This window comes from Microtus oregoni, unplaced genomic scaffold (assembly GCF_018167655.1).
Source record: "Microtus oregoni isolate MIOR12 unplaced genomic scaffold, Mior012 000019F_ref0000042, whole genome shotgun sequence".
Lineage (NCBI taxonomy): Eukaryota > Metazoa > Chordata > Mammalia > Rodentia > Cricetidae > Microtus > Microtus oregoni.
Genome location: NW_024543078.1, coordinates 4,551,271 through 4,563,031, shown reverse-complemented (window position 1 = coordinate 4,563,031; position 11,761 = coordinate 4,551,271). Strand labels below are relative to the sequence as shown.

Sequence of the window (11,761 nt, the reverse complement as noted above, 5' to 3'; positions counted from 1 at the left end):
AGAGGCACACACGCTTCCAGGCCCAGACCATGGGATGTAGTGGGACGAGCATTCTTGCACCTCCTCCACACGACATTTCATCCCCTTTTTTTATCCCCCCCTCCTCCCGCCCCCACTTTGGTACTGAGGCTGACCTTGACCTCTGAGTGCTGCCTGACCAGCAAGCTTCGTGCTGCTCAGAGGCTGGAACCTGGGCTTCGCCATAGCTCGGGCTGGCTGGAACCACAGCCCCGCTACCGTGACCATGTCTCAGTTACCACACAGAGCCTTCCTCCTGGGGCACTCAGAGACATACAGCCTGGTTGTGAATCCCTAAGTCCCAAATTGAACTGTCTCCCGTGAGCCCCTATGCTCCCAACAATAGATGTTAAAGTGATCAAGGTGTCGTGGCCACATCTTTAATCCCAGCACTTGGGAGGGAGAGGCAGGAGAATCTCTTGAGTTGATGCCAGTCTGGCCTAGGAGTGAGGTACAGAGAAATCCTGTCTCAAATAAATAAATATACAAAGACTTCATTCCAGAAGGCGGAGGATCTGGTACCGGGCCACACGACACCCAGGGGACGTCCCAGGCTCCTCTGGGGAGGTGACCTGGCCTGGGTTGGGCAGCAGATAACGGGCAGCTCCAAGCTCTTGGCCGGAGGGGACTAAAAGATAGGAGAGATAGGAGCCAGAGGGGTGGCTCAGGCCGGTCTCTCCCAGAGAACGTCAGCCTGGGGCTGACTGGTAATTCTCAGCACACTGGTGTGTCAGCTGTGGCTCCCAAACCTGGGCAGAGACACCTGGGATTGACCATACCAAGTGGCTGTTTTAAAGCTGGCTAATCACGCCTAGGGTTTATTTCTGTTCCTGTCCTTCTCAACAACCACCCCAGAGGCCTCTAGCTGCTGACTGGGTCTCCTGTGACCCAGGCTGGCCTTAAACTGCCCCCCACACCCCGTAGCCCAGGAACTGCTGGTCCTCCTGCCTCGACCCCTCCGAGTGCTGGGATAAAGGTGACGAGGGCCTTAGCCACTGCATCTCATAGCCACCACAGCTCATTTATCCAGTTGCTGGAGACAGAACGCAAGGCTTTCCTGCAAGCTGGGACAACGCTACCCACTGAGCTCCGACCCCAGTCTTGGGTTATTTTATTTTACGGACAGGGTCTCATGTAGCTCAGGCTGGCCTGTAATTCCCTCCATAGCCAACCTTAAACTCCTGCCCCGCTTGACCTTCCATCCACCATTGGTGTGAAAGGGCTGAATCAACGTGCTTAGCTTAGCTCCCAGAGGCTGCTGGCTGACTCTGCAGCAACATGGTGGACCTGGGCTTCTTACCCTTTTGAATTCAGCTCAGATTTTCCTCCCTGGTTGGAGAAGTCACCAGGAAAGTAGTCCAGGGGCAGGGTGAAGACTGAGTGTCAGTGATGGCACTGGGGAGCCGTGACAGGTTTGAGAGCAATGCCTTCTGGGTCAGACAGGATGAAAGCTGAACCCCCTAGGATGTGGGATCTTAGGATGTGGGATCTCTGGCCAGGAGAGACAATGGCAGATAAAGAACCCAACAGAGCACGGTGATCCTTCTGGAAGGGAAGGCATTTGTGCCCCAGGAGAGGCTTTGGAATTGGGCAAAGGTCAAAAAGACCAGTTAAGAGGAAGGAATCGTCATCGGGACCCTCAGGGTAGGACACGCCGGCTAGGAGTCCAAATAGGTCCTGACAGCCTTTGATGTCCCTTGAGCGTCTGGCAGCCCTGGACGCCAAGCCCACGCTCCCATCCGTCCATCCTCTGGGCATCGGATATCCTGGTGGCCAGAATCCAGCCTCGGGGTGCGGGGACAGCTTTGATGCAGCAGGGGCCAGACCTGCTGGGGGGGGGGGGATTTCCAAATCTCCATAATGTTCTGAGATCTGAGGGTGAAGGGGAAGGTCAGGTGTCAGGGCAAGCCAGGAGGCCTCAGTTTCCCTCACTGTTCAATAAGGAAGAGACGAACTCAGAGATCTGCCTACCCCTGTCTCCTGAGGGCTGGGATTGGTGACACTGTTCCAAGTTCTAAGAAGCCATTGTTTTGCTTGGTTTGATAACCTGGCAGGGATGGGACCCGGGCCCCGCAAGGCTAATGGGCTAATGCTCTACCACTGAGCTTTGTCCCCAGAAGGATGAGGCAGGGGGATTGCGAGTTCAATGGCAGACGGGGCTGATAGGTGTACTGTGTCACATAGGTGGTCCAAGAAAAAGGCTTGCTCCAGAATGTGATTTTAGGTTCCCTGGCAGCCGGGAGGAACGGAAGTTTTTGTACACAAAGGTAGTGTTTGGGGTACAATTTCCTCACACTCAAGCCCCTCCAATCTATTCTATATGTTTCCCTGAAGGAAATCATCACAACCACTCCACAACCTTGTGCCTGGATAGGCTTGTGTCCAGAGACAGATGGAAAACGTCAGCAAAAACAACTCATAGGAAACAGCCATAGTTCTCTACAATGGTTTCTTCAAAGTCTAGGAGTCTTCAAGGAACAGTAATTCATTCAACTGTTACCTCAGACAGTGAGAAACAATTGTAACATTTTTTTTAACATATTTATTATGTATACAGTATACAATATTCTGTCTGTATGTCTGCAGACCAGAAGAGGGCAGCAGACCTCATTACAGATGGTTGTGAGCCACCATGTGGTTGCCGGGAATTGAACTCAGGACCTTTGGAAGAGCAGGCAATGCTCTTAACCACTGAGCCATCTCTCCAGCCCCACAATTGTAACATTTTATGTTTACCAAAGATACAATGACTCTTCTAGATTCCCACTACACTGAGCCATTTAGTGAAACCCTTAATCAAGACGGTAAAAGAAGACCTGGGGCAGGGTCTAGTGGGGTACACCACAGAGGCAGGTGGGTCTGGATGAGATCCAGGAGAGCAAGGGCTGCACAGTGAGGCACTGTCTAAAACAGGGTTAAAAGCAACAACAACCAAAGTTGTCAGGGGCATGGCTCAGGGGTCAAAGAAAATCCCCTAGAATTCCCAGTGAGGGTCTAGGGGCGTGGCATAAGGGTAGAAAGCCTGACTAGTCTCAGCAAAGTACTGGGTTCCATTCCCACTAACAAAAATGAAAATTAAAAATGTAGAAGGGGGGGGCTGGAGAGATGGCTCAGTGGTTAAGAGCATTGCCTGCTCTTCCAAAGGTCCTGAGTTCAATTCCCGGCAACCACATGGTGGCTCACCACCATCTGTAATGAGATCTGGTGCCCTGTTCTGGCCTGCAGACATACACACAGACAGAATATTGTATACATAATAAATAAATTAAAAAAATGTAGAACGGGGTAGAGAGATGGCTCAGTGGTTAAGAGCACTGACTGCTCTTCCAGAGGACCCCGGTTAAATTCCCAGCACCCACATGGCAGCTCACAACTGTCTAAAGACCCAGTTGCAGGGGATCTGACCCTTCACACCAATGCACATAAAATAAAAAGTTAAATAAACCAAAAAATGTAGAAGAGCTATGCAGACACATCTGTTATTTGAGCATCAAGGAAGCAGGCTCACACACGCACTCCATCTGGGCAACTACTTCTGTCTGGAACTACACCCCCTTCACAAACAGCTTTCCCCACACCCACCGCTGATGTCCCCTTGCTTCACAGGGTGAGAAACACCATAACTCACACCTGAGTCTGCCTTATTTTTTATTTATTTTTAATTGTTATTTTTGAGAGGTTCTCACTATGTATGATTGGACTGGAACTCACAGATCCCCTGCCTCTGCCTCCAGAGTGCTGAGGTGGAAGGCTGCCACGCCCAGCTCTGAACGCTGAAAGCTCTGTGCAGGGCGATGGCCAGGCCAGCTCCTCCCTTGCTGATCCTGGCCCTGGTGTCCCCTGACCAGCAGAAGCCTTCCTCGGCTGGGCCCTGTGCTCTGTCCTCACTGCAGCCTGCCCTGTCTTCAAGCAATGCTTATTCCTGCTGTCACAGGAAGCCCAACCTTATCTACCCTGCTTCCCCCTGGGGAGGAGGGAGGCTCAGAATCCTCCAACTGGTGAGTTTGGGGGAATCACTTGCTCCTGCCATTAAGGCAGAAGTATAATCACATGCCTGCATATGTGCACATCTGTGTGGTCCCTTAGAAACATGCCGTAACCACCACGTGTCTAATGAGTCACTACATTGTGATTAGTCCAATGTTACACCATCACAGGGCTGTGCTTCAGTTTTCTTTTTTTTTTAAATATTTATTTATTTATTATGTATACAATATTCTGTCTGTGTGTATGCCTGCAGGCCAGAAGAGGGCACCAGACCTCATTACTGATGGTTGTGAGCCACCATGTGGTTGCTGGGAATTGAACTCAGGACTTTTGGAAGAACAGGCAATGCTCTTAACCTCTGAGCCATCTCTCCAGCCCCCTGTGCTTCAGTTTTCTGCAGGGTGGAAGGATGGAGCGCAAGAAGACCCCGTGCGTGGTGGAAACAGCTCCTCACTGGGGATTCTAGGCGGGGCTCCACCCTGACCACGCCCCCAGCCCCTCACAGGGGGGTTCTAGGCGGGGCTCCACCCTGACCACGCCCCAACCCATCACTGGAGGATCCTAGGCAGGGCTCCACCCTGACCATAACCCCAGCTCTCAGTGTGGATACCAGGTACCAAACTGGTAGAGCAGTGTGTACTTTATGCTTTTAAACCACTGAACAAGCAGGGCGGTTGTGGCACACGCCTTTAATCCCAGCACTCTGTGAGTCAGAGGCTAGCCTGGTCTACAGAGCGAGTTCCAGGACAGTCAGAGCTACACAGAGAAACCCTGTCTTGAGAGAGAGAGAGAAGAACATACTCTTTATACAGGAGGACTGGGGTGATGGTCTGTGTGTATTCCCTGACCTGAGGTCGCTGATTTTCTTTCCCATGGAGCCTGGATTTTACCCTCTGCACAAGAGGTACGTTGAACTACATCAGGGCGACCAGGCTGGGAGGCTCCTCACTGACTCCCTAGATCTGGGATAGAGGCTTGGTTGGGAGCATTTTCATAAAAACAGCATTTTGAAGGCTAGCCCTGGGCTGGTGAGACGACTCAGCTGGCAAAGGGTCTCGCGAAGAAAACTTGAATTTGATCTCCATTATTTGAATAGAAAAGACAGAAGACCACCATCACCACCTTCTTCTTCTTTGTTTTTCTTTCTTTCTTTTTTTTTTTTTTTTTTTTTTTGGTTTTTTCGAGACAGGGTTTCTCTGTAGCTTTGGAGCCTGTCCTGGAACTAGCTCTTATAGACCAGGCTGGCCTCGAACTCACAGAGATCCACCTGTCTCTGCCTCCGAGTGCTGGGATTAAAGGTGTACACCACCACTGCCCGGTGACAGAAGACATTCTACATCTCCTTTGCCAAGTGTGATTTTCACTCTGGTCTTCTGTAACTTCCACAGTTAAACAGAGACTGAAGAGATTTGGAGAGATGGCTCTGTGGTTGAGTTCCTGTTTCTCTTGCAGAGGACCTGGGTTCAATTCCCAGCACCCACTTGTCTACTAAACGACTATCTGTAAGTCCAGTCCCAGAGTCTGTTGATCGTCCTGGGTATGAGGCAAGCACATAAGACATAGACACGCATACAGTAAAATACTCATAAACATAAAATAATAAGTCACTCTTAAAACAAAACAGCAAAAGGGCCTGAAGTATGGCTCAGTGTTGTTTGTTTAATTTTTGTTTGATTTTTTTTGTTTTGTTTTTTGTTTTTTAAGACCAGTTTCCTCTGTGTAAAAGCCCTGGCTGTCCCTGAGATCACTCTGTAGACCAGACTGGCCTCGAACTCACAGAGATCCACCAGCCTCTGTCTCCTGAGTGCTGGGATTAAAAGCGTGTGCCAATACTGCCTGTGTTTTTTTTTAACTAATAATTTATTTAATTTTATTTTATATGCATTGACGCCTTGCCTGTGTGTATGTCTGTGTGAGGGTAGTTGTGAGTGGCCGTGAGTCCTGGGAAATGAACTCAGGACCTGTGCAAGAGAATTTAGTGCTCTTAACCACTGAGCCATTTCTCCAGCTTGCCTATCAGTTCGTTCATTCCTTCGTTCTCTCATTCACCGGTTCTCACGTTCCACCTTGTGAGTTCCGAACTCATTTCTTGCCCACTAGGTGGCAAGCTTCTCCAAGTGCTGTGGCATCTCATAAGCTCCCCCCTCTTTTTTTTATTTCAATGTGGTAAGAAAGAGTACCCTTTGTCCTACTGCAGGGGTTGCCTCTTTGGAACTTAACTCCTTCCTCATAAACCTAGTAAGAACGTCTCCTCTTAGTGAGGACTCCGATCCTCATTCGGGAACACCGGAGCTCCCGTGTCAGCATGGGGACTTCTGGCCCTTTAAGGAGCTCCGCCTCATAGCTAGCAGCCAATCGCCTCCGATTGGTCCCGAGCGCGTCCGAGCGCAGCCGAACTTGACGCACCCGCCCGCAACCTGCCCGACGCGCCTCCCACGCGGCTTCGTAGCTTTTCAGCCAATCACCGCAGGGCGCGCCGAGACTGATCTGCATGACCCCGCCTCTGTCAGCGTCCTTGGCCAATGGGCGCATTATGCTTGGCCTCATTAGCATATGGGCGGGGCGGCCGCGGACGCTTGGTTGGAGCGACGCCGCATCCCAGGTCCCGGGAAAGTTTTTTCGGAGGTGAAAAGAGCCGGGAAGTCGGGGCCTGTGCGGGGCGGGGGCTGGGGGACTCTGGGCGCGGCCTCCAGGACTCGATCTCTCAACAAAGGATCGCGGGCCGCCTGCCCGAGGACCTCCCGCCCCGGGATCCGCCTCCCCCCTCCCTCCCCCCCGGGCGCCCTGGGCACTGGCCTGGGGTTCTCATCAGGGTGGCGGGCAGGACCCCCTGACCTCTGCCCGCCTCCGTTCCAGGTCCCGCCCAGAGAGGCCATGTCCCACGGCCCCCGGCAGCCAGGCGGGGCCACCGCGTGAGTGCGCCTTCCCCAGCTTGTCCCCTCCCTGGGCACCCGGTCATGCCCTGTCCCATCCTTGGGTACCCCTAGGCATGGCGTGTTTTGACCCCAGGTACCCCCTAGACATGCCCTGTGTGCACCCCACGGGACCCCTGTCCACCCTCGGGTACTCCTGAACCTGGCATTCCCTGTCCCCACTCCATGTAACTCTAGAATTGTCCTATCCCCAACTCAGGGTACCCCAGACATGGCCTCTCTCAGCCCAAGTGCTGCTGGACATGCCCGGTCCCCACCCTCCTGAACCTGTCCCTGCCCCCTAGCTGCTTTTCTCCACTCCTGGGACCTCTGTCATGCCCTGTCAGTTTTCACAGATTTCCGACTCTAGGATCTCTGCTCCCCCAGAATTGCTAGGGTACCCTATGGTCTCCCTCACTACCTCATCTTGTTTCCAAGTTCCTGGACGGCCCCGAACCCACCCGTCCCCAGCTTGAAATCCTTGGGCTGTTCCCGAGGTCTGCTGTGACCCTCGGGTCCTCAAACGTTGGGTCCCCACTCCTCCCTTTTCCTGGGCTCACGTGGGCTCCCACACACTTCTGTGATCCCCAACCACAGGAGGTGGTATGAGGGGATACTTCCGGCATGGGGGATGACCCTGGTTTCCGTGTTCCCAAGGCCTGCGGGAGGCAAGACTCCGAGCCAGCACGGGGCCTTTGTAGTGGCTGTCAAACAGGAACGCAGCGAGGGTCCCCGTGCGGGAGAGAAGGGATCCCAGGAGGAGGAGGTGAGTCACAGGTTCACACCGTAGAGAAGCCTTCCACTGCCTAGCTAGAGGCCGCGCTCCAGCCTGCCTAGCTGGTCAGTGGCCTTGGCGCCACCCCTGGCAGGCTCAGTACCGGCCCAGGACCCCCTCTTTTGACTCTCTGGAGTTCTGACCCTTGACCTGAAGCCCAGTGCCTGAGCTAGACCCCGCCCACACGACCCAGGGCCACGCCCACATGCCCCAGGACCCCTCCCAAGTGCACAGCTCCCTTCTGCAGCCTGTGAAGAAGAGAGGCTGGCCCAAGGGCAAGAAGAGAAAGAAGATTCTTCCCAATGGGCCTAAGGCACCTGTCACGGGCTATGTTCGCTTTCTGAACGAGCGGCGGGAGCAGATTCGCACTCGCCACCCGGACCTGCCCTTTCCTGAGATCACCAAGATGCTGGGCGCCGAGTGGAGCAAGCTGCAGCCGGCAGAAAAGCAGGTGGGGAACGAAGGAGATGGGAGAGGCAGATAGGAGGGCCCCTGGGGTTCCCGGCCAGGAAGGCATGCCTCATGGGTGAGATCAGTGAGTGACCCTGCCTCAAAGAACAAGGTGGAGAGTGACCGACGGACTGAGGTCTGCACACGTGGGCACAGTACACATCCCACACAAATCACACTGCTATCACACCAGCCAGGGCCTGTAGGGCATGGGAGTTCAGGGGCAGAAAGGTGAACAGAAAATGCTGGGCATCAGTTAGACGTTGAGAATGTATATTCTCCAAGAGCTGGAGGGAAGGTGGGAGCTATTGGGGGGGCAGGGTCCTGGCCCTGGCTGCCTACCTTCCTCTCGGCTATTCCTAATCTGTGGTTGCTGCCCCCTCCCAGCGGTACCTGGATGAGGCGGAGAAGGAGAAACAGCAGTACTTGAAGGAGCTGTGGGCATACCAGCAGTCAGAGGCCTACAAGGTCTGCTCAGAGAAGATCCAAGAAAACAAAATAAAAAAAGGTGAGGGGCCCTGGGTCTGCGATGAGGTGCAGAGCGCAGATATTTAGTATCAAGACGGGGTCACCGGTGTCCTGAGGATGGGGACCCCCCACACCTCCACCCCCCCCCACCCGTAGCCCTGACTGACCACGCCCTCCCTCTCCACTAGAGGACTCTGGCTCTGGACTCATGAACACACTCCTGAATGGGCACAAGGTAAGGTGCTGGCCGAAAGTACGTGGGGGAGAAGGCGTGGATGTTTCAAGCTGGTCGGGGCCATGTTCAGAGGAGGAAGTGATCATGACCGTTTCTGGGTGTGCTCCAGTCAGAGGCAGGACTCCTGAGGGGCCACAGCAACCCTGGGATGGGGCATGACTCAGTGATGAAATCATGGTCCAGCATGCAGAGGACTCGTGGCTCACGCGCGCGCGCGCGCACACACATACTCACACACACACACGCATGACCATACACACACAGAGTCAATTGAAGTGTTTTCGTTTGAGAGAGGGCCTATGTATCCCAGGCTAGCCTGGAGCTCACTGTGAGGTGAAGGTGGCCTTGAATTCCGATCTTCCTGCCTCTTTCTCCAGTTTGGGGATGACAGGCATGGTGTGCATCCCAGAGCTCTGTGCTGGGCAAGTGCTCCGCCCACTCAGCTGCAGCCCTTCTCGCGCCTAACTGTTGCTGAGGTGGCCACGGCAGCGCACACCTAAGCTCCCGACACTTGGAGCTTGTGGTAGGAGGGGTGTGACAGGTTTGAACAGAGAAGGACCTTGTGTCAAAACACAAGCTCAGCCGTGGTGGCGCACGTCTTCAATCCCATCACTTGGGAGGCAGAGGCAGGAGGATCTCTGTGAGTGTGCAGCCAGCCTGGTCTACAAAGCGAGTTGCAAGACAGCCAGAGCTCAGAGAAAAACCCGGTCTCAAAAAACAAAACAAACAAAAAAGAACCACAAACATGAAGAGTAACGCCAATCACAGGAATAAATCTATGCACAGAGTGCTTGCTTGGCGTGTACGGAGCCCTGTTCAGCACGGTTGCCCCTGAGGAGGACTGGGGTTCAATTCCCAGCACCCACATGGACACTCACAGCCCCTGAAGTTCAGCTCTGCGGGAATCTGCTGTCCTCTTCTGGCCTCTGTGGGCATACACACAGACAAAACACACACACAAAACAGAAGTAGGCTGCACTGCCACCAAGAGTGGCCCAGGAGACCCCCCCTCCCGCCCCAGAGTCCCCATCAAACTCATTGCCATGTCCCAGGGTGTGGACTGCGATGGCTTTTCCACCTTCGACGTTCCCATCTTCACTGAAGAGTTTTTGGACCAAAACAAAGGTGAGGTTTGGCAAGTGCTGGTACCTTGGTTGGAGAGTAAGGGCTGGAGGGGGCTGGGGGTCAGAGGTGAGGCCAGGGATGGAGAGCGTGTCGCGCGCCCTCCGTGCTCTACCCAGCCCTGCCCTGGGCTCTGACTCCCTTCCCGCAGCACGTGAAGCGGAGTTGCGGCGCCTGCGGAAGATGAACGTGGCTTTCGAGGAGCAGAATGCGGTGCTGCAGCGCCACACGCAGAGCATGAGCAGCGCGCGCGAGCGTCTGGAGCAGGAGCTGGCGCTGGAGGAGCGGCGCACGCTGGCGCTGCAGCAGCAACTGCAGGCCGTGAGGCAGGCGCTCACCGCCAGCTTCGCCTCGCTGCCGGTGCCCGGTGCGCGGCCCCGCCCACAGTCCCGCCCACCGAGCCCGCCTTCCTACGCGCTCGACCCGCTCCGCCCTTTCCCAGCACAGGCCCCGCCCCTCGCTGACCCGCTGTCCCGCAGGCACCGGGGAGACGCCGACGCTCGGGACCCTGGACTTCTACATGGCGCGACTGCACGGAGCCATCGAGCGTGACCCCGCGCAGCACGAGAGGCTGATCGCGCGCGTCAAGGAGATCCTGGCGCGAGTGGCCAGGTGCGCGGGCGGGGCGGGGGCGGGGAGTGCACGGCTCTGCCTCTCGGTCTCCAACACCCCTTTCCGTCCTACAGCGAACACCTGTGACAGAGCCCTCCTGGACCGGGAGACGCCAGTCCCCACCCGCCGAGGAAGAAGCTGGGGGTCCCGATGGGGCCGCGCCCCGTGCTGCACCTTGGGGTCTCCAGAACCCCCTCAAATGAAGTGTTAATGCATCCCTTTAGCTTCGAATCCTAGACTCCCAGGTTGCAGAGCCCGGGCCCTCCCTGCCTTGCAGGGAGAGGAACGGAGGAGCCACAGCCGCTCGACTTGGACACACCCCGCCCCAGGTGCAGAGCTCGCCCCCAGGGCACTCACCGCAGGGCCGGGGGTCCCACTGCGCAGGCACTGGGCGACGTGTCACAACCAGGGGAGGCTGCAGTACAACCCCCACCCCAGTGTCTTCCATCACCCGATCCGGACTTTTAAATAAAAAGAAGTGGGATTTGCACTGAAGTTAATTTTTGCGGCTTGGGGGGAGTGGGCCTGGCCCTTCGCCTGATTCTCTCGCTACAGTGACCTCTGGTAGAGGGTCTCAGATCCTTTACTACCCTCTTATCAGGTGGGGAAACTGAGGCAGAGCTGGGCTGGGGTCTCCCATCGACCCGGCCCTCCTGAGGGTCCTTTAAGGGTTCGAGGGTAGAGTCGGGCTGGCCACTCAGTTCACCCCAGTTTCCAGACTAGGTCATCAGCAATTTTACTGTCTTAGGAAACAGCACACACACTTCCCCAGGTCCTCCAGCTGTCAGCTCTGTGTAGTTCCAGAAGTGCACCCATCACCCATGCCCCGTGCTTGGAGTCACGTGTCTGGCTCATTCACCGAGCACGATAGCACCGACCCGACGCTGCGGGCCATGCCCTCTTCACGGCTGAGTAATACACCAGTGTGCATGGTACAGTCCAGTGTGCTCCGGGACTGTCCAGTGTGCCCTGGGACTGTCCAGTGTGCCCGGGATGGTCCAGTGTGCCTCAGACGGTCCAGTGTGCCCCGGGACTATCCAGTGTGCACCGGACGGTCCAGTGTGCCCTGGGATGGTCCAGTGTGCCCCGAAACTGTCCAGTGTGCCCTGGGATGGTCCAGTGTGCCCTGGGTCAGTCCAGTGTGCTCAGGGACGGTCCAGCGTGCCCCAGAACTGTCCAGTG

At 55.4% G+C, this 11,761-nt stretch overlaps 1 protein-coding gene across 1 annotated transcript; it reads left to right on the top strand.

Annotated features, from left to right (window-relative positions):
• The first annotated feature begins 6,567 nt into the window (after positions 1 to 6,567).
• On the top strand, positions 6,568 to 11,061 carry Hmg20b (high mobility group 20B). Its single transcript, XM_041669897.1, has 10 exons — positions 6,568 to 6,630; positions 6,862 to 6,917; positions 7,575 to 7,683; positions 7,940 to 8,143; positions 8,530 to 8,650; positions 8,799 to 8,845; positions 9,898 to 9,970; positions 10,119 to 10,334; positions 10,447 to 10,579; positions 10,654 to 11,061. Exons 2-10 carry the CDS (start codon positions 6,880 to 6,882, stop codon positions 10,664 to 10,666), a joined length of 954 nt encoding a protein of 317 aa, XP_041525831.1. The 5' UTR covers positions 6,568 to 6,630; positions 6,862 to 6,879; the 3' UTR covers positions 10,667 to 11,061.
• The last annotated feature ends 700 nt before the right edge of the window (positions 11,062 to 11,761 follow it).